Source organism: Dendrobates tinctorius, unplaced genomic scaffold (genome assembly GCF_039654945.1).
Source record: "Dendrobates tinctorius isolate UK_male_01 unplaced genomic scaffold, ASM3965494v1 ptg000070l, whole genome shotgun sequence".
NCBI lineage: Eukaryota > Metazoa > Chordata > Amphibia > Anura > Dendrobatidae > Dendrobates > Dendrobates tinctorius.
In genome coordinates, this window is record NW_027361738.1 from 85,146,757 (window position 1) to 85,169,758 (window position 23,002).

The following is a 23,002-nucleotide window of genomic DNA, read 5'->3' on the forward strand; positions in this document are numbered from 1 at the left end:
TTTTTAAATTATTTTTAACACTTTTTTTTTTTTTTTTTTTACTTTATTACCTTGTCCCAGGTGGGACATCACTGTCCTGTGACAGATCGCTGATCTGTCACATCACAGATCACTGTGACAGATCAGCGATCTGTCACAGGCACTGCTGCAGACTTCCTCATGCCTGCGCTTTGCAGGCACTGAGGAAGCCAGCTTCCTCAGGCCCCCGAAGGCCCCCGTCGCCATCTTGGATTCGGGGGCCTGGAGGAAGGGAGTCCCCCGCAGCAGCGCTGCACATTGCGCTGCCGTGGGGGGCTCAGGGAAGCACGGAGGGAGCCCCCTCCCTGCCGATGCTTCCCTTTAACCCCCGGTACACCGCGATCGCGTTTGATCGCGGTGTGCAAGGGGTTAACGTGTCAGGGGCGGTCCGTGACCGCCCCTGACACATTGTGCCGGGTGTCAGCTATGATAATTAGCTGACACTCGGCCGCGATCAGCGGCGCTCACCACGTGGGCGCCGCTGATCGCGATGACGTAATATTCCGTCCATGGTAATTAGGTCCATGGTCACATGGACGGAATATTACGTCAATTGTAGGTAAGGGGTTAAATCACAGGATTAAAACAATCACAGTAGGAGTCAGGTGAAGTGCTAGTACATTGGGATTCACAAGTACTGTGATATCCCCAGCTGTCTGACATACAGAACCAGGCCAGACAGCCATAAAGGGGCGGCACCAGGACAGACAGCCATAAAGGGGCGGCACCAGGACAGACAGCCATAAAGGGGCGGCACCAGGACAGACAGCCATAAAGGGGCGGCACCAGGACAGACAGCCATAAAGGGGCGGCACCAGGACAGACAGCCATAAAGGGGCGGCACCAGGCCAGACAGCCATAAAGGGGCGGCACCAGGACAGACAGCCATAAAGGGGCGGCACCAGGACAGACAGCCATAAAGGGGCGGCACCAGGACAGACAGCCATAAAGGGGCGGCACCAGGACAGACAGCCATAAAGGGGCGGCACCAGGACAGACAGCCATAAAGGGGCGGCACCAGGCCAGACAGCCATAAAGGGGCGGCACCAGGACAGACAGCCATAAAGGGGCGGCACCAGGACAGACAGCCATAAAGGGGCGGCACCAGGACAGACAGCCATAAAGGGGCGGCACCAGGACAGACAGCCATAAAGGGGCGGCACCAGGACAGACAGCCATAAAGGGGCGGCACCAGGACAGACAGCCATAAAGGGGCGGCACCAGGACAGACAGCCATAAAGGGGCGGCACCAGGACAGACAGCCATAAAGGGGCGGCACCAAGACAGACAGCCATAAAGGGGCGGCACCAGGACAGACAGCCATAAAGGGGCGGCACCAGGACAGACAGCCATAAAGGGGAGGCACCAGGACAGACAGCCATAAAGGAGCGGCACCAGGACAGACAGCCATAAAGGGGCGGCACCAGGACAGACAGCCATAAAGGGGCGGCACCAGGACAGACAGCCATAAAGGAGCGGCACCAGGACAGACAGCTATAAAGGGGCGGCACCAGGACAGACAGCCATAAAGGAGCGGCACCAGGACAGACAGCCATAAAGGGGCGGCACCAGGACAGACAGCCATAAAGGGGCAGCACCAGGACAGACAGCCATAAAGGGGCGGCACCAGGACAGACAGCCATAAAGGGGCGGCACCAGGACAGACAGCCATAAAGGGGCGGCACGCACTGGCTTGCCATTCAAGCAGAGCCAGTAAACTTTCAGGGCACCAATGACCCTATTGTCCTCACTCCTGTGCTTAACACTGTGCCCGCCCCTGACTGACGTTACCATTACACCATCCTTGAGGTTGGCCATTAAAGCCGAGCCTGTTAACCACCATGAGTCCCACCCTCCTCACAGTGGCTCACCAGGCACAAACTCTTGCTTAAAATCTACACCGCTATACACACAAAACTGCAGGAGTTAAAACATCCGCCCACCACAAAAGTCATGCCCTCCTCCACCTATTGCTCCGGTGGTTTCTTTTTCCACACATAATCTTTCTGCTGTAGTCTACTCCAGGGCCGGTGAGGCACACTGTTTCGCCTTACTTCGCCACATCCCAGATTTAATAGCACAGTCCTGATCCATAAATCTCCGTACTTGGTTAGCGGTTCCGTGTCCTCTTTCTTTCACTGCTAGCACCGTGGAACCCTTGCACTCGGGACCCCCACTAGTCCCACATACTCAGTATTGTTTATACTAGTTACCTTCTATTTTACAAGCTCTAGTGTTTGTTACTCAACGTAGTCTCCAAGGACCCTTCTCTGGGAGGCCACTTATCAGTCACTTTTATTTAGGATCTTTCTAGCCTTTGTCCTTAGTCTCCTCTCACTCAGGGTCACCCTACAATGCAGCTCTGCACATTCTGCACTCTAAACCCCATCTCTCTAACTAGCAGGAAGCAATCCCTTTTCCTAACAATAACCCCTCCCACTATGGGCTAGTCTCGAACATTTACTTTCTTTCTACAGCTCTATACATTACGCTACCTATCTGATAACACTATACTTTACATTATCATATCCTAACTTTATAATAACAATTATCACATTCTATACACAATACATGACATGGTATTTACAAACATACACATGACACAATACACACACAACGTGATTTTCAGGGGTAGGAATGCGACAGCACAGTATACCACCCTTACACATTCCCATAGTGGTTTTGTAAATCAAAACACCAGTGCGGCCATAGAGAGATCATACAATTAATTGTACATCTTATGTACAGTACATGTCATTATAACTGCATCTACGAGATATCTTGAGGGTCTCTTATTCAGAACACTGGTGGACTGATACTAGAAGAGTGTTGGAACTGACACTATATAAGGCACACCAGCTGGCTAGACTCTCTTACTTTATGAGGGAGGCTGCTGCTGGTAGTTCATATGGCACACAGTGTCTGGTACATGGCAGTTTATAGTGCACGCTGTGTCTGGTACATGGCAGTGTATATGGAACACTGTGTCTGGTACCTGGCAGTGTATAGTGCACACTATGTCTTGTATATGGCAGTGTATAGGGCACGCTGTGACTTGTACATGGCAGTGTATAGTGCACGCTGTGCCTGGTACATGGCAGTGTATAGGGCACACTGACTGGTACATGGCAGTGTATACAGTAGTGTACCATGTGTCTGGTATATGGCAGTGTATAGTGCACACTGTGTCTGGTACATGGCTCTGTATAGTGCATGTGTGGTGCCCCTAAGGGTTCAATTGCCACAGAGGTACTGCACCTCAACCAGAGGTGTGGTATCCCACTACCCAGGTAAGGTGGAGGCACCTGACCGCACTTTTACACCTGCATCCAACACACACTTATGGCAGCAGGGCACCCTGGTTGACCCCTGCTTGGTTCATAAAGGGTGTTAGGAGGTGGGTGGAGTTTAGGTTCAGAGCAGGAAAACTGAAAGGAAGTGAAATCAGTCCCCCCCTAGGGGGAGAAGGGAGAGGATGTGTGTGGAGGCAGCTCCCTGTCAGCAGGAGCTGCTGGGAAGGAGAGGGACTGAAGGAAGCTCCCTGAATGGGAAAGAGATCCCAGAGGCAGGGGCAGGGCAGAAGCCACCCGTGGGGCTCGTTCAATGCTGATAGCCGTCAGGTAGAGGGATCCAGGTCACAGAAGGGTCTTGACCCCTAGCCTGGTAGAGTGGACAACAGGACTCAGCCAGTAAGCCGACAGCTGTGGCAACTTTAGGGGTCATAGCCACTAACCACAGTCATCTTCACTGGAAAGGCAGCCAGAAAAGAGCAAGGAAACGCATTGGGCATGTTATCCGACAAGGTCTGCGGTTGCTGGCCTGGGACACTGACTGTGAGGTGTTGTGTAGGAAGAGGCGAGAGAGCAACACAGTGAGATGGCCAGGAAAGGCATATACTGAAGGGAGTGCTGGAATGGTGTGCTCCATCTGCCTGGAAGTTGACTGGGTTCCTCACCCGGAGGACACGGCACCAAGTGGGCATCTGTACTGCAGACAGAACTGTGAGTAAAGCCTTGGAACTGCATCCCACTGTGAATTTTTTCCTCAACACCTACTCAGCACTGAACACCTACTCAGCACTGCTACATCTACCAACAACACCATCTCTCTACATCTCTCATCTGCCCTGGGACTCAGCTTTGCCTGTGGAGAGCTATTCCAACTCTGCTGCATCACACCATCAGTCCCAGAGGATCTGCACTGCAGCACTTGTCGCCTCTGACCAAATACCACAGGTGGCATCACAAACACTTTACAAACTCTATTTTTCCCCTGTAAATATTTCCCTTTTATTGGACGCCCAGAGCCACGGATCGGAAAGTTCATTGGTCACGTGACATAATCATTAATACTAACCACATATTGACATCACCTTGTCATGAACTGGGGTGTTTGGTTGCCCCCAGTTCGTCAGAGATCCTATTTTACGACCCCACTCCAGTTCCTGTATTGGAACTTGCGGCTCTCTGGTGCCCCCTTACCCTCAGGTCAGTTAGGGAACTGCAACTTGGGTAATTAGTCGCCAGACAGGCCGCCTGGATGTGTACTGGCTATTAGGTACGCCGAAGTGAGGGAAATATAACTACTCCCAGCCACAGCCAGGCAATATGCTTATAAAACCTGTTCCATCACTGCCAGCTTTGCCCAACAAGCCCAGGACATGGCGCCGCCACCAGCTTCTATTTCTATGATTAGTAATGTGTCAGGAGCCAACCCAATCAGTAACGAATTTAGCCTCAGAAGACGTTAACGTACGTTGTAGAGCAAGGAGAAACAAAGCTAGTAATTTTATAGATTTTACTCCAAAAGTTAAGCAGTGTTTACAAAATGTATAAAAAGATATTAAAAAGGGAGACAATCATATATACAAGTGATCACAAAATAACAGGGATTAAAAGAAGAAAAACACGGTTGCTTAAGTCATTTCATAGCAGACCATGGAGTGCGGGGGAGGGGCAATACATCAAAATGCATCACAGAGCCTCTCTGTATCAGGCTTCCAGGGCAAAGATCCCTGCAAAATGAGCTCCCACTATCTTATACCCACTGGTCGTGACATCACTGAGGGGGGGCTGAGTTATGGAAGCCCTCCTCTTTTCAGAATTGCCTAATAAACTCATAAGTATCATATCTCGGGGAGGGAACCTCGTAGAGCAACAACCAAAGTATCACTTTCCTCAGCATGATGTTGGCGTTAATTTGAGCCCAAACTCGAAGAACCTGTATGAACCGGTTAAGTAGGAATCCATTTCTTGGATTCCGCTGAAGCTGGAGTCTAGAAAACTAAATGGGTGGGTAGCTCTATCGAAGCGCATCCCAAATATGTAACTTTTCAAACCTATAACACCAACTGGGGTCAAGATATGCACTAATATTTAGATCTTAAATAAACTCTAGCTTAGGCCTGTTTCACATTTCAGTTATTAGACGTCAGTCAAAATCCGCCATGAGTTTAAAAAAAACGGATCCGTTTCCATTGTGGGCCAAACGGATGGCACGGATCCGTTTTTTTTTACGGATCCGCTTTAGTAGGTTAGTGACTGAAATTTTAAGGAAAACAATGAAATTTTAAGGAAAGCTAAAGGTAGTTTGAGAGAGAGAGAGAGAGTGAGAGAGAGAGATATTTTACTACCGCCAGAACGTAATTTGGGGTTAAATTCCGGCAAGGAAATTCTTCCGGGCATGCTCAGTGTCAAAAAGCGGATCCGTTGCAGGATTCCGTTAAAAAACGGATCCGTTGCTATCAGCTATTTTGATGCTGACAAAAAACGTTTCATTGTCCATCCACTGAAGTCAGCGGATGCCAAAATTTTGACGGATCTGTTAAAAAACGGATCCAACGGATGACCATCCGTCAAAGTCCGCCGCTAGTGCAAGTCAATGGGAAAAAAAACGGATCCGCCAAGAAAAATGGCGGATCCGTTTTTTTTGCAAAACGGAGGATTTTGACTGATGGCAACAAACGGAAATGTGAAACAGGCCTTAGACAAAAGAGCACGTTTCCCCAACTGCCTTCAGCCAACTTAGGGTCATAAACTAGTATCACGTTACACGGAGTGTGGAGCTAGAAGGAGCTGGGAGGGGAGGGGGTCAAAAAGCCTACAGCCTGTGTCTTGCACAGACCTAATGGATGTAGTAAAGCTCAGTGTGTGTGAATGGAAAGTTCTAGAAGGGTACTTTGAATGTGAGCATGTTCGTAGTATCATTATACACCCAATGCCATGTGTCTGTGCCAACAGGAGTCTTAATTCCCGAAATGGAAAATCACTCCCATCATTAGAAATGTTTGTGGTTGTAGGCGATGTTGGATTGACGATCGATGCAGAGCTATCAAATTTATATCAGTTAGATATATGTCATACGATACTGATACCAGCTCTATCGTCCTCCCAGGTCGCCAATCATATTGGTAGTGAACATCATGAAATTATTTTTGGTGCTGAGGAGGGAATCCAGGCGGTGGATGAGGTCATCTTCACTGTGGAGACCTATGATGTCTCAAATGTGAGAGCGTCTGTAGGTAAGAAATAGTCTCCATTGTTTATGGTCAGCCATACATGCACCTTGGCTACCTGCAGCCACCACTAGAGGGAGCTCACAACATTACTGTCTGCAGTTTTATCATTGAGTTCAATAGGAGCTCCCTCTAGTGGTGGCTGAAGGCAGCAGAGGTTGTATCAACAAAACTATGTCCATACAAAAAGTTTTATTAAATGTTAGATTGAAAAAAAAAATAAAAAATGAACATTTACTGTAAGCAATATCCTAAAATTATCCATTAAAGTGGTCCAGCACTAAAACTTAAATTCGACTCCTTACCCATAGGCTCGTGCCCGTCATCTCCTTTCTTTGATCTATAAACATAAACATTTTTTCTTCTATTGAGCAAAACCAAATTTCTTAACCTTTCGCTGTTGAATACCTTTTTTTTTTTTTAAATTTCAACCTTAAAAATTAAATATACAATTTTTTATTTTATTCTGTAATCCCGCAAGGGGTGAGTGTTAACGTAGCCCACCCAGGAGAAAATCCGTCTTCTTTTATCCTTTGCTTAGACTTTCTTGCTTTGAAATAAAAAAGAACAATTGAGATCTCTGGGTCAACATACAAAAATAATAATAGTGATAAAGAAATAATAAAGAAGTAAAAATAAGTAAATGAAAATAAATAAATAAAATAAGTAAACAAAATAAAATAAAGTAATTACATAAAACAAATAAAAATAAATAAAAGTAATAAAATCTATAAAAAAAGTGAAAAAAATAAAAATAAGTAAATAAAATAATGAAATAAAAATAAAATAAGTGAATAAATAAAATAAAAATAAGTATATACGTAACATAAAAATAAATAAAATAAGTAAATAAAAAATAGAAATAATAAAATCAGTAAATAAATAAAAATTAGTAAATAAAAAAAATCTTAAAATGAAATACATTATAAATAAAATAAGTAAAATAAATAATAAATAAAAATAAGCATATACAGTACATAAAAGAAATACAAATAAACAAAAATAAGCAAATTGAAAATAAGTAAATAAATAAATGTAAATAAATGTAAATAAAACAATTAAATAAAAAATAAAAATTAGTAAATAAAATAAATAAATTGATACAAATAGTTTGTGATGATTGTGACAATTCTTTGTTTTGGAGGGATTGTTTAAGGGATAGGACACGTGGAATTGCATAAGTTGGGATGTAACTAAAATTCTGCCATAGTCCCTTTATTGAGTCAAGGTGGCCTCGAAAATACATATAATACTTTTTACCAGTGTTAAACTAATACAGCAATGTGCCTACATTATACCGCCATATAGTGCTGCAACAGAAGCAAATCAAACCGCAATGTAAATGATGTGGTTTGCAATTCTTATAGGGTCAGTTCTGACTGAGAATTGCCTGGGTCTCTAAGTAGTAAAGGTCACAGTAGAGGTCAGCGAGCTGCAGAACTACAACTCCCAGCATGCAACGATAGCTCGTTTGTACAAAAATATCACTGAGTACAAATAATATTAATGATATTTTGTTTGTATATTTTTCAGGAATGTATTTGATTTCCAAGTACATAAGAAAAAAGACGAACAGCGTGGTGATATTTTCCGGGGAAGGCTCCGACGAGCTCACCCAGGGCTACATCTACTTCCACAAGGTTAGTAATCCTCCTATTTGGGTATGAATAATATTGTTACATATAGAGAATTTTTTGTAATAGTTTACTATGGAATTTGTTTTTTGAAATTGCCTTTAGACATAAGAGTTGAGCCCGCATGGCGGTACATTGATTAGCTTGGTGCAGAGAATTGATGGCGGGCACATAGGGGAACGTCCTGGGGGTGTTGTTAGGTATCCAGCGCTATCCATGTCGGGACACGCAGACACCTTACTTCATATGTCCAGGCCTGGTATTCGCTGCTGATGCGGTTGTGCTTTACATGGAATTTTTTTTTTACAGGCCCCTTCTGAGGAAGAGGCGGCAGAAGACAGCGAGCGCTTACTACGAGAGCTGTACTTGTTCGACGTGCTTCGCGCTGACAGGACGACCGCCGCACATGGGTGAGCATCACATTGAGGACATAATTGGAAGAACTTTTTTTTTTTTACTTTTGCTTAAATAGCATTTATTTTGGGCTAAGAATAATTTTTAAATTTTGGTTTCCTTTTTGCATTGTTTGTTTTTTGACTGTAGAATGAGTTAACTGAAAATCCATCATTGAGCTTATGTTAATGGAGAGTTTATAAAATGTATAACTGTTTCATCTGAGCTCCTATCAACTGTTTAAGAAATTCTTCGTACCCAAAAAGTCTAGTAGAGCTTCAGGATTCCTGACTCGCCCTCCGCTCTCTTCTCCTCATCTCCAACTACTAGGAAATGAAATCAGTAACTACTGATGAAATCCTCCTTGGGATGCCCCGAGTAGATGAACCGCTGCCATCAAACATATAAAGTATAGTAGTTCATCAGTTTCACCTGCAGATGGCGCTGTTGAGGGAGCTATTGAGGGAGGGCTAAATTAACCCTTCACGGTTGATCCAGTGATTTCCAAATTAGTTCATAGGATGTTGCTAGCAACTGAGCATGACCACACGGAGATGTGTCTCTGTATGGGAGGATCAAAGCAGACCACTAACCCAGTTTATTGAATCTCACTTTACATAGCATTCTGCATAATTATGCAAAGTATACAGCTACCAATAGAATCGTAATACATTTACTTTATAAGCCAATAGTATTGCAAGAAAATCGGAATATGTCCCTAGCTGCGTGACGTAGAAAATAGAACAATAGCACATTCTTCATGGTCTCATATTTCATATCTTGTACAAGCTGGAACAGTCTGGTTTCATAACAACCATGAACTTTCATCTAGTTAAGTTACAAAATTTAACTTGTAAACAACAAAATGGCATCGCAAGGACAAAAATGGATCCTGGAGAACAAGATGTCCCGAACATATGAATACTGTACTTCACAATCCTCCCTAGATAAATTTTGTTAACACATATGCAGCATCAGAGGTGCTATCCCAAGCCATAAGCTCGAGGGGTACTGGTCTTCACATGGCTGATGCTGTGTTACCAGTCATGGCTGTCGTGGCGCACCCGTCCCCCTGTATACTGCAATTCACGAATAACAACTTTTGATGACGGTGGTGGAGATCTTTTGAAGATGGCCATATGCTTGGCTTCAACATCTTCATCAAGTAGCCTTTTGAGATCGGTGCAGAGAAGAGCAGGGGCAACGACACCTTTGGTATCCTCATTAGCTGTCTTAGTGCAGCATTTCCTAATACATACAGAAATACACCAAAAAACAAGTTTTAGCATCACATATACAGCAAGGATACAGGCAGCGATGTGTAACAAGCTTTGTAAGATCCCAGCTACCCAGCCCCCAATTCCCTTAAACCAATTGGCTGGATTGAGAAAGGAGAAAGTGTCTGACAACCAACTGTCCTTATTACGATCATTGTCTTTATTGTATTAATCTCTGAGTCTTTGAATGTCTTTTAACTTTAACTTCTACCAATAATAATATGGAAAATGCGGAAAACCAAAACATTTGCCCCCCCTTTATTTGCTATTGGCTTGTTGGGTGATGAGGAGAACTTGATAGGGACCGTCATACAAGGGTTCTAGTCCTTGCTTCCTGACATGCCTTTTCACGACTACAAAATCATCAGGCTTCAGGTTATGACAGGTGTCGGTTTCTGCTGAATCTGGAAAAGAAAAGGAAACTAGAGCATGGGTGTTAGTAAAAATCTTGCTAAGCTGAATAACATATTGAATAGCACGGTCAGTTTCTTCTGATAACTGCTGAGGCTGGAAATTTGCAACATGGGGCCTAGCTCCAAACAATATCTCGTATGGGGACAGGCCATGTTTTGCAATAGGGGTAGTATGGATGTGGTCTAGTACAATGGGTAGGAGCTCTGGCCATGGAGCCATAGTCTCCTGCATCATTTTGGTCAATTGTCCCTTCAGTGTGCCATTCAGCCTCTCAACTTTCCCATTGGATTGTGGATGGTACGGAGTATGGAGGGCTACAGTGGATCCAAGCATTGTCAGAACTTCTTGGTACACATGAGAAGAAAAGGCCGGACCTTGATCACTTTCAACAACTTCTGGAACCCCATATCTGCATATGACTTCCATCACCAGTTTCTTCGCTGTGGTTTTTGCAGTCATGCTGGTAACAGGGAATGCTTCCGGCCAACTGGAGAACATGTCAACAACAACCAAACAGTATTCATACCTTCCAGAATTAGGCAACATGATATGGTTCACCTGGAGCCTTTGGAAAGGATAGTCGGGCTTAGCAAGATGCTTCGGGGGTACACGTTAAAGTTGACTGGGATTACAAGTCTGACAGATATTACAGGCACGGTTGAGAGTTGTCAAAACTGTGGAAATTCCCGGGGCCCAGTAGAATTTTTACACCAGTGGGAGGGCCTGATTCTTTCCTCGATGTGTAGGTCCATGTGCCCATGTGGCAATAGCAGTGTACACCCGCTAGGGAGACACACCAGTTGGTCCTTTTTCCAGAGAACATTATCCATACGTGCTCCATCAGTCTTCCATTGCTTCACCTCTTCCTTTGGAGACATTCTCTGCATCGTCATTAAGCGGTCTTGCGGGGTCCGTCAGAAAACTTCAGTCTGTTGTAGATCATCAGGTTCTTGTAGGGTCAATGCTCCTTGTAACTGTTTACGCTGAGAGCGTGTGGTCACCATAGTTGTTATGGTTGGTTCAACGGGTAAAAGAGCGGCGGCTTTTGCTTGCACATCCGCAAATGCGTTGCCAACAGTCTGTGGACTGTTCCTAGGACCGTGTGCCTTAACTTTGATAATGGCCACCTGAGTAAATAATTTGATTGAGTCCATGAGGGTTTTAACAGCTTCAACATTTTTCACTGGGGTTCCGGCAGTAGTAATAAACCCTCGATTGGCCCATGGAGCCCCAAAATCGTGAGCAATACCAAATGAATACCGTGAGTCCGTGTATATATTAGCCCGTCTGTTCTTGGCCAAAGTACATGCAGTAGACAGAGCCTGGAGTTCTGCTTCTTGTGCTGACTTCTTCTTGTGCACTACAGTGTCCTCTGTGGGTGGTAACAGCATATCCCGTGTGGAATCTACCAAACTCATCAGCATATCTTGAACCTTCCATGTATAACACCAGATCAGGATTTGGAAGTGGATTCTTACTGACATTTGGTGGAGTAGCTGTTTCTTCAGTCAGAAGTTGGGAACAGTCATATTGGAGATAATCCTCATCACTGCCATCTTTCCTTATAGTTCATTATACCGTCTTTTAAGGCGTTGTAAAAGGGTTGCATTATGCGGGATGCAGCCGGTATCCACTGACAACAATAAGTGCATAGTCCAAGAAAACGCTGGAGTTTAGATTCATCTTTTGGGAAAGGAAGGGAGTTGACAGCTATTTTTCTTTCTTCTGAGAGGTGTCTGACACCCTGAAGGAGACAGTGACCCAAGAATATCACTTGACCAAGGCAGAACTGAAGTCTTGAGGCCGAAACCCGACAGTTCAGTGCTGCCAGATGCTTGAGGAGGCTAACAGTGGCAGCAATGGCTTCCTGCTCCGTCCGTGCACACAACAAAAGATCATACACATACTGAAGCAGCGTAACCTGGGGGATCTAACTGCCAGGGCAAGAGACACTCACTCATATTTTTTGCAAACTGGTTGTGACTGTTTTGGGCCCCTTGTGGCATAACTGCCCTGATAAGTGAATGCAAACAGAAACTGGCAATCTGGGTGTAACGGAATGCTAAAGAAGGCATTGATATGGTCAATAACTGTAAACCAAGCAGCATCCTGGGGTATTTGGGACAAAAGAGTATGTGGATTAGGCACCACTGCAGTTTCCAGAACAGTAGCTGCACTGACAGCCCGTAGATCTTGTACCAGCCGGTACACAGGGGGCTGGCCAGGTGGGATCTTTTTCTTAACGGGAAACAAGGGCGTAGTGAGGGAGGAACGGCCCCCGTCGAGTGTCCGAGCCGGAACCAAGGGAGCCGTCATCTGGGTTCCGGGGGAAACTGTCCCCGGGGGACAGAATTCAGGGACGGACCGGTGTGACAGACAGAAGGGCTGGGGGAGGGACCAGTATAAAGGAGGCGGGGAATTCCCGGGACGATAAGTCAGCAGAACTGAAAGATAGATAGGATTGCAGACCCCTTATCCTATCACACAACTAGCAGTAGCCGTGGAGTGTGTGATCCTAGACACCTCGTCACAGCCGGAGATCTACATAAGCCTAAAGAGAGAAAAGGGAAAAACTGACTGCCCCAGAGCAGACACCAAAGCAATAGGCAGCCCCCAACATATAATGATGTTGAAGCAAGATGAAAACACTAACACAGATAGAAAGATAGGTTGAGCAAACGATGGGGCCCAAGCTAAATAAAAAGGACAGGACAGAAAAGCTGCTGTCTGCAATCCGAGGAAACCCTGCTAAAAAATATTACCAACACAACTGATAAGCAAAAAGGACCCTGAAGTCACTAGACTTCAAACCCTATCGGCCGGGGATGGCTGAACTCCAAAAAACAAGGTAAACAAAACCAAAACTAATAAGTTCAATGGCAGAGCAAAAACTTATCTTTGGGAAGCAGGAATCAGACTGGTCTCCAAGAATCCAGCAGAGAAATCACCAGTGACTCAGAAGGGCATCGGCTGCCTTATATCCAGTCAGAAGTTCCCGTTACCCAGTCACCATCCACCTGATCAGATGTTTGGTAATCAGCCTCACTACCTTCCTTCACCAGAAGAGGGAGATCCTCGGACACAAAAGATGAATGAACAGATGAGCTCACAACAAACGGTGCCAAGGCGATCATCCGAAACTTGCTGCCCCGCTACAGCCCGCGGCCACTGCGGCCCCAGTTCAATGCGCGGCCGCTGCCGCCTCCCCTCAGCCCGTGGCTGCGGCCTAACTGCGGTCGCCCACGGCCGCTGCCGTCTAGCTCCAGCCCGCGGCTGCGGCCTGTTCCCCGCCACCTGCAGCCGCCCTGCTCTCACCAGTGGCCGCGGCAAGTACAGTGCCGTCGGCGGCCACCACTGTCCCGCTTCGGTCCGCAGCAGGGGCCGGGCCTCTGCTGACCGCGGACTCCCCGTTGCAGCTGTTAGCTGCGCAGGCGGCCTGTCATTCGCCACCACACATCGCTGCCGCTTGCCCCGGTTTGGGGGCTGCGGCCCATCCGTCCAAGGACTCCGCCGGGGCCTGTGGGGCTCCAGTGTCATCAGCGCGCCGAAGCGCGCAAAGACTTCGTCAACGCCTCTGCAACTGGGCCCAGCAACTACTACGCCGAAAGACCACCATCCCGAACGGCGAGGGACGTCTGGACGGCTAAGTTGACTATATATTTAAGGACCCGTAGTCGGCAATACCGCGGCCCTATAGTGACCGGCTATTGCCAGAAGTAGTCGTGTTCTACCCGTTTGTGTTTGCTTGTATAGAGCCCCTGCGAGGGCAACCCGTGTTACCCCTTTTTGTGATCAGGCTGTGACTGAGGAAAGTTCCCTCTATTCTTATAAACGTTATTATAGAAAGCACCAAATTGTCTCGCGACTCGTCACTGCATCCTGCGTACCTGCGAACACCACATTTGGCGTAGTCGGCAGGATGCAGTCTCCGAGCGCAGACGTCAGTGCGCCTGATCAGAGTGGGTTTGCGAGCGCTGCTGATGATGGGGGTCCCTGCTCCAACAACTCCCTGGGGGCTATGCTAAGTAACTTGCCCCGGTTTTCTGGCTCCGATACGCTGTTGTGGAGCTGGACAGAATGCATGCGGGGCCTTTTCCGCATGCACCCCATGACCCCCGATTTAGAGGCTGAGGTGGCCCTTATGGCGCTAGATGGGGAAGCCCGGAAGTCGGTAATGTTGAGACCCCCGGGGCGTCGTAACACCTTCGCCAGGGTCTTGCAGATCCTGGAAGAGACCCACGGGGATCCAACAGACGTGGGGGAGTTGAGAACCTGGTTATTCAGTCGGATGCACGGGGAGGGGGAGACCATCACTCAGTATATGAACGCCCTCCAGGAGCTACACACCGCCATAGAAAGGAAGGACGGAATAGGGGTAGGGCCCATCGACGTTACCCTGCGTGACCTGCTAGTGACTGGACTCTGGGACCCGCTAATCAAGCAGGCATTGCGGGAACAGGTCCGAGTGAACCCACGTTTAGCCTTCTCCGAAGTGGGGAGTCAGGCCCGGGTGCGGGAGCAAGAGCAGGGGATGACGGCTCCTGTGGGGAAGGCCCGGAGCATGAAGTCTTCCGTAAGCGTTGTTGAAGAACTTCAAAGGATTGAGGAAATGAGACAAGAACTGAAGAGTATCTGGGGCGAGCTGGCTGAAGTGAAGAAAAGAACGGAGCCCGCGCCTGGCCGACCTGGCTACAATTCTGGGCCCTGGGGGCCTTGCAATACCCGGGGTTATGAGTGTGGAGAACTGGGCCACTTCGCACGGGAGTGTCCGCAGTGTGGGAAATACCCACCCCGGCGGACATTAAACTAGAGGGCTCCGGGCATGGGGGACGCCGCTCGGAGCCGGAAGCCACAACGAGGGGTGGTGGAAGTCCCGAAGAACTGGTCGCTAAGTGCCCAATAGTATGGGCCGAAGTTGAGGGTCATGCTGTGCGGTGCCTAGTGGATACAGGGTCGCAGGTGACGACCATGTCGGCAAAGTACTTCTGGCAGCATTTTCCGGAAGCGGCAAGGCCCCAGTGGGGGCCCATGATACGACTATTGGCCGCAAACCAACTGCCGGTACATTTCGCCGGAGTGGTGTGGCTTCAGATGACATTGTGTGGTAAATCCCTCGGCCGCCGGGGAGTGGTCCTAACCCAAGGAGAGGCTAATGACCGTCATGCGATCATCTTGGGCATGAACATACTGCGGGAGTTCGGCAATCTACTCCTCAAACGATTCCACGCAGGAGATCCTAAGTCAGTGGGGTTCTCGCACGGTTCAGGGGAAGGTCTTCCAGCGGTTGGTGCGGGAGGTGCGAGTGCTCCAGGAGTGTCAGGAAGGTGAGGCGCTGGGCAAGGTCATTGCGCTGGCGGCCCCCCCCGCTCGTGCTTCCTCCGGGGCAGATGGTGGTGGCTCCGATCCGCGCCCCAATGCCACTGGAGGGCGTGGAGGTGCAGGTGGAACCATGTAACTCTGAGCGCCTGCACCCTGGCATCCTGGTGGCCCACTCCCTGGCCACAGTGCGGGAAGGGACCGTCTTGGTACGTTGTGTCAACCTGGAAGATCAGGATATCGCCCTGAAGCCCTGGGCCGAAATGGCCAAACTAGTAAGGCCATTGGAGAAGATGCTGCCGGACCCCGCAGTCCAGTTGAGGGTGCAACCCGAAGATCCCTGGGCAGTAACGGTACGAACTCAACAGGCTGCCGCATCCGCGGCCCAAGAAAAAGGTCGAGTCATTCTGGAGAGAATGCGGGCTGAACTTTCCGGCCTAGCGCCAGCCCAGCTTCTCCAAGTAGAGTCACTTCTTGGACAATTTTACTGTGTCTTCGCCAGCCACGAGGACGACTTCGAATGTACCACAGCCACCACGCATGGGATCCCCACAGCAGGAGCGGCCCCCATCCGGGAGCGATATCGGCAAATACCACCGCAGCTATACCAGTAAGTGAAAACTCTATTAGCCCAAATGCTCCGGAAGGGAGTCATATGAGAAAGCCAAAGCCCTTGGGCGGCCCCTATTGTCCTGGTTCGGGAAAAAAATGGCACTCTGCGTTTTTGTGTGGATTATCGGAAGTTGAACGCCTGCACCATCAAGGATTCGTATCCACTGCCCCGCATAGAAGAGTCTCTGTCCGCCCTGGGGAACGCGACGTACTTTTCAACCCTAGACTTGGCCAGTGGGTACTGGCAGGTGCCGATGTCGGAGGAAGACAGAGCCAAAACGGCATTCATCCTTCCCATGGGACTGTTCGAGTTCCATCGGATTCCGTTTCGGCTGGCCAACGCCCCAGGAACTTTTCAGAGGTTGATGGAGCGGTGTCTAGGAGACCTCAACTTTGAATCCACGTTGATATACCTGGACGATATTATCATCTATTCCGCCACGTTCGAGGACCACCTGAGGCGGTTGGAGCAGGTGCTTGGCCGGCTGCAGAAGTACGGGTTAAAGGTAAAGCCCCAGAAATGCCACCTGTTCCGCACCCAGATCGAGTACCTGGGGCATACCGTCTCGGCAGAGGGCGTCCGACCATCCCTGGAAAAGGTCGCTGCCATCCAGGGGTGGCCTACCCCTGAGACGGTGAAGGACGTGCGGCCTTCTTGGGGTTGGCCGGCTACTACCGTCGGTTCGTGAAGAATTTTGCACCTCGAGCTCGAGCTCTGCAAGACCTGCTTAGGGGGCTCCCGCCGGGGCGAATGGACAGAAGATCCAGTGGCAGCAACCACAAAGGGATGCGTTTCAAGATCTCAAAGCTGCTCTCTCGGACGCCCCGGTATTGGCATATGAGGATTTTTCGCAACCGTTCATCCTGCATACCGACGGGATCCTCCAGGGACTGGGAGCTGTGTTGTCACAGGTGCAGGACGGCCGGGAGAAAGTGATCGCCTACGGTAGCCGGTTGCTGCACGACTCAGAACGCAACCCGGACAATTACAGCTCCTTTAAGCTCGAGCTCCTCGCGGTAGTGTGGGCAACGATGGAGTTATTCTCAGAGTATCTGGCAGGCTCCGAAGTAGTAGTGCGGACCGATAACAACCCGTTAGCCCATTTGGAGAATGCCAAACTGGGGGCCCTCGAGCAACGGTGGGTGGCTCAGATGGCCAAATTCAATTATAAGATCATCTACAAACGGGGAGCTGAAAACGTGCACGTCGACGCGCTCTCCAGAATCCGACACACCACCCCAGGGAGAAGTCGAGACGACGAATTAGAAGCAGACGAGACGCCGTTCGCCACCACCACCGCCACGCCTACAGTCAACACGCAAGAAGCGCCTCATCCGGGGCTCGTAGGAGGGATGCTGGAACAGCCCCGCGACAACTGGATCCAGCAGCAACAAGAAGATACAGAAATTCGACTCCTGCACCGATGGGTGGCCACCGTTAAATTGCCCACGGGCTCACAGAGACAGACTTTGACCCAAGATATGTTGCTGATATTGCGCCAGTGGGAAAAACTAGTCATCAAAAAGGGACTTTTATATCGAAAAGCCATGTCACGAACCACGTCAGCTACGATATGGCAGGTGATCGTTCCCGGAGCCCATCTCAAACAACTGGCCCGGGAAGCCCATGACAAGGGGGCTCATTTTGGTGCTCAAAAGACTTTACAATGGTTGCAGCAGATAGTGTACCACCCACACTTGCACACTGCTGTAGAAGAAGTTTGTCGAACCTGCCGCCCGTGCAAGCTCGCTAAACCCCCCGCACAACGAGCCCCGGTGCAAACTATTGTAACATCAGCCCCTCTGGAGCTTCTTACGGTGGACTTCCTGACCATAGGTCCTGCCTAACAGGGGTATGAACATTGTCTCATTATGGTGGACCATTTCACCAAGTTCGCCGTGGTCACCCCCACCCGAGACCAAACAGCGGAGTCGGCCGCATATGCGATTTGTAAGAACTTTATTCAAGTGTACGGCTGTCCACAACGAATACATTCGGACCAAGGAGCGTGCTTCCAAGGAAAAGTCATGGAAGAGCTACACCATCTTTACGGTATCGATAAATCACGGACTACGCCATACCACCCGCAGGGAAACGGGGCCTGCGAGCGATTCGACCGTACACTAATCCAAATGCTGCGCACCCTGGAGAGCGACCACAAGGTCCGCTGGCCTGAATATGTCCCCGAGCTGGTGTGGGTATATAACAATCGGGTGCATCGAGTGACTGGTTACACCCCCTACTCATTGCTGTTCGGACGGGAAGGCAAAGGAATTACGGAGGTGGAATTGAACCCGGAGGAACCCCAACCCTGGACCGGGGTATCCTCGTGGGTCCGAAACCACCGGCAACGGCTGCAGACCCTCCACCGTATCGTCCATACAAAGCTCCAGGATCTAGAACACCAGGGGGGAGCACTGCCCCCACCCATTGCCTTTCAGACAGGGGATCGGGTACTTGTACTTGATCAACGTCCCCAAAACAAGTTGGGAGGTGAACCCGTACCGAGTGTTGCGCCGAATAAGCCCCGACGGGCCTGTGTACGAAATACAATCTGAAAGGAACAAAGCACCTCTCACTCGGGTTGTGCACCGTAACATGTTATGACCTTTTACGTCTATTGATCTCCCGTGGCTTGAACCGACCCTCCAGGTCCCCGACCCCCTGCCCACGGTCTGGGACCTGGATGACGAAGAGGACTTCCCCGTCACATATGCGGGTCGCCCCAGTAGTGGCTCTACAGTAGACCCGGAAATCCCACCAGAACCAACTATTCGACCTCCCTCCACCACCCCAGAAGACTCCTCTACACCCGAGCTTCGACGCTCCGAGCAGTCAACAGCTGGCAAACCCCCTGAACGTTACGAACAGGACCAGTTCATATGGTGACAAGGACTGTCGTCCCAAAAAACTAACCCAAGTCTGCAAAAACCCTCGCCCGAGGACTGGCGAGCATACAGGGCGGGGGAGTGTGGGAGGAACGGCCCCCGTCGAGTGTCCGAGCCGGAACCAAGGGAGCCGTCATCTGGGTTCTGGGGGAAACAGTCCTCGGGGGACAGAATTCGGGGACGGACCGGTGTTACAGACAGAAGGGCTGGGGGAGGGACCAGTATATAGGAGGCAGGGAATTCCCGGACGATGAGTCAGCAGACCGGGACAGAGGCAGCAGGAGACCGTGGGAGCGACGATAAGCTAGAGCGACTTACCAGTGCCAGGGAAGACGCTCACCGAGGACTCCAGAAGGACGGTGCCAAGGCGATCATCCAAGACTTGCTGCCCCGCTCCATCCCGCTGCCACTGCGGCCCCAGTTCAACCCGTGGCCGCTGCCGCCTCCCCTCTGCCCGCCGCTGCGGCCTACCCGCGGTCGTCCGCGGCCGCTGCTGTCTCGCTCCAGCCCGCGACTGCGGCCTGTTCCCCGCCACCTGCAGCCGCCCTGCTCTCACCAGTGGCCGCGGCAAGTACAGTGCCATCGGCGGCCACCGCTGTCCCGCTCCGGTCCGCAGCAGGGGCCGGGCCTCTGCTGACCGCGGACTCCCCGTTGCAGCCGTTAGCTAAACAGGCGGCCTGTCATTTGCCACCACACATCGCTGCCACTTGCCCCGGTCCAGGGGCTGTGGCCCATCCGCCAAGGACTCCGCCGGGGCCTGTGGGGCTCCAGTGTCATCTGCGCGCTGGAGTGCGCGAAGACTTCGTCATCGCCTCAGCAACTGGGCCCAGCAACTACTACATCGAAAGACCACCATCCCGAACGGCGAGGGACGTCTGGTTGGCTAAGGTGACTTTATATTTAAGGACCCGTAGTCGGCCATACCGCGGCCCTATAGTGACCGGCTATTGCCGGAAGTAGTCGTGTTCTACCCGTTTGTGTTTGCTTGTATAGAGCCCCTGCGAGGGCAACCCGTGTTACCCCTTTTTGTGATCAGGCCATGACTGAGGAAAGTTCCCTCTAGTCTTATAAACGTTATTATAGAAAGCACCAAATTGTCTCGCGACTCGTCACTGCATCCTGCATACCTGCAAACACCACTGTAATACACGGAGAAACACAGGGTACCAAAGCACCGTTATCAAGTAACGTTTGTATTTGTTCCTGGAGGCCCCGCTCCTGGTCATGTTTCAAAGGATATTGATGGACTTTGGGAAAAGGGGTATCAGGTTTGAGAAACACTTTTACTGGTTCTACGGGCATTTTCCCTATATCATTTGACCCAAGTTTAGATAGTATCTCTGGGAGATATAGGGTGAGTCATTGATCCTCAGGCAATATTGAGGGTGGATCTGGGCCTATCAGGGCCATCATTACTGTGGGAAGGGCATGCAAAATACAGATTTCCTCACTGTCTTCATCTGCATAGCGTTTATGTAACGTAAGAACCATGTGACCATCACTTTGACATTGTATTCTGGAGAGAAACTGTGATAATAAATCTGCCCCTAGTAAATTTACTGGACATATGGGAGAGATTACGAACTGAGCAGTAACCTCGGGGAAGGGTCCCACAGGGATGGGTTTTGTAAAAGTATGTTTATTGGGTCTGCCATCTACTCTGATTAAAACAGCGGGGGAATGGCAATCTCTCTGAAAGTGACCGAGTCAGCCACAGCGCCAGCATTGCAGACAAGAATTAGCAGGATGGGGCTGAGGAGCAGGGTTCCCAGTCATAGGATTGAAACAGATATTGGAGTAGGGAGCTGAATTTGTGTGTGCTGATAAGGAACGAGTTATGTTCCCAGCTGCGGTGGGGGCGAAGGGGGATATGGTGTGGGCTGAAATGGGAGGGGGTACTGAAGCAGCTGCAGCTGCTAGCTTTCCCTTTCAGGTTAATTTCTTCTGGAAACCTTTTTTTTTCTTCTGTATGCATCGTCCGGAGTCGGCACATTACTCTCAATTTGCTGCCATTTGCATGTAGAAAGCCATGGGGGAAGTCTCTGGATCGGGTAATTGATTGCAAAGGGTGTCTATTTGGGATGGGGTGAAGGGAGTATACTTTGACCTGTCAGGATTGGTTTACACATTATCTTCTTCAAATTCGGATATTACTGACAACTCGGGGGGAGGAGGTGGTGGTAGTACGGGCACAAGAGGCATCTGCTGTGGGAGCTGGGCAGGAGGCTCTGTTACAGTTAGAGATTGTATTGCCTGATGGGCCGTTAGGCGGCTGTTGAGAACAAATCGGACCTCTTCCAATTTTATGGGGTTTTCCTGTATACACCGCTCTATTGCTGATACTATGACCATAGCAGAATCCTTCCTAGGATATTGAAAAATACCGGCAGAGATTAATGGTATGGCCACTGTGCGTTGAGGCATTGTACCGGGGAGAACAGAGGAGGCATACAGGATTGCGTTCTGAACAGCCTCAGTAAGCAATTGTTGGGACCTAGGAATATTGGTAGGATCATATCGTGGTCCCACTGCATGTATTACATATTGACACGGCAGCTGTCCTGCTCTGGTTGCTGTGACCTGTCCTGTTTCTACCTGGCCATACATTTGTATATACGAATCAGATTCTTCCTGTATCATGGGTCCGCCTTTCTGTGAAATTGTTGCGGCCAGTCCTCCAGCATGGCGAAGTTGATTATTCGCGGCATTTACTATGGCTCCAACACGCTGCTTCGTGAGATCCCCTGTCCCTATCCTAAAGAGCACATCATAACAGTGGGGTCCAGGAATAACATCGGAATACATTTCCTGGAAATCTTCTATCTCCTCTGAGTATCCTGTCTCTGACCTGGTAACTAAAGTAGGAGGGGGTGGATATTCAAAACCACTAGCAATATTAGGCATAGCGGGGACTGAGGCTGGCGGCGGATGATAATAGGTACCGTCAGCGTTAAGGAAAGGTGGGGGCTGCTTCTCCCGGTCTCCTTGTACAATTGTCATCTAGCAGGGAGACCTCTTCTTTCAAATCATCACTTTTAACTATTTTTCTGCCTGACACATTAATCTCAAGCTTAGATCCTTCTTTTTCAATCACTTTCTCACACCACAGTCACTTCCTAGAACCACAAAACATCCAGTCCTTGTCATAATAGACAATTTTTCTTCTTCAACATAGCAGTAACAGAAACATTCAGAATTCACTTTCTCTATTCTTCCTAACACCTTCGTCACACAATTCATGTGCCAAGCCACGAAATTCTTCTTTTCCTTCCACGGATTCTCTAATTTAGAGCTAAATATCCTTACTTCAGTTGTGCACAGTACTGGCGGCCGTATCAGTCTCTGTTTCACAGGGTCAATCACCCTCTGGGAAGCCCAAAATTCAATGCGGTACTCAGTGAAAGGAGGAGGGCATCTCAGACTATCCCTCCGGACACCTCTGGTTATATATATATATATATCTATATATACCTGAGTTACGTATCCTACCCAATCTTCGATCACCTCACCATGCCCGATACTAACAGTGATCAGGATTTCAGGATATTTTGACTATAAAGAGAGCCACAATCACTGGTCAATCCGGGGTGTCCATCCCTTATGAGGTACGGTTCGAGCACTGGACCCCCAACGAGACTGCACCTATATATGATTCCACCCATGAATCACCCCACCATCAAGGACAAACCTCAGATCCTCTTTGTAGCAACAAGCACAGGAAAACCACACGAACGGTCAGTCTGAACAGTATAACTGCCAACTTACCGTGGCTGTTGTGGGGGATGATCAGTCCCAATTTTCCAGCGCTTGTGTCCACTCCTAGGGTCCTTTGTCTTGTTGTCCTCTGGGGGCAGAGGCGTCCCTGTTCGGGGGCCCCACGTTGGGCGCCAAACTGTTGAGGGAGCTATTGAGGGAGGGCTAAATTAACCCTTCAC

The 23,002-nt window shown here is 49.2% G+C and overlaps 1 protein-coding gene across 1 annotated transcript in view; it reads left to right on the plus strand.

Annotated features, from left to right (window-relative positions):
• LOC141095774 (asparagine synthetase [glutamine-hydrolyzing]-like) overlaps nucleotides 1-23,002 on the plus strand; it is a 90,890-nt gene that overhangs the window by 43,881 nt on the left and 24,007 nt on the right. Inside the window, exons 7-9 of the mRNA XM_073582078.1 lie at nucleotides 6,412-6,538; nucleotides 8,066-8,172; nucleotides 8,476-8,576. Of these exons, the coding sequence (XP_073438179.1) occupies nucleotides 6,412-6,538; nucleotides 8,066-8,172; nucleotides 8,476-8,576 (335 nt within the window). The remainder of the gene's footprint in view (nucleotides 1-6,411; nucleotides 6,539-8,065; nucleotides 8,173-8,475; nucleotides 8,577-23,002) is intronic.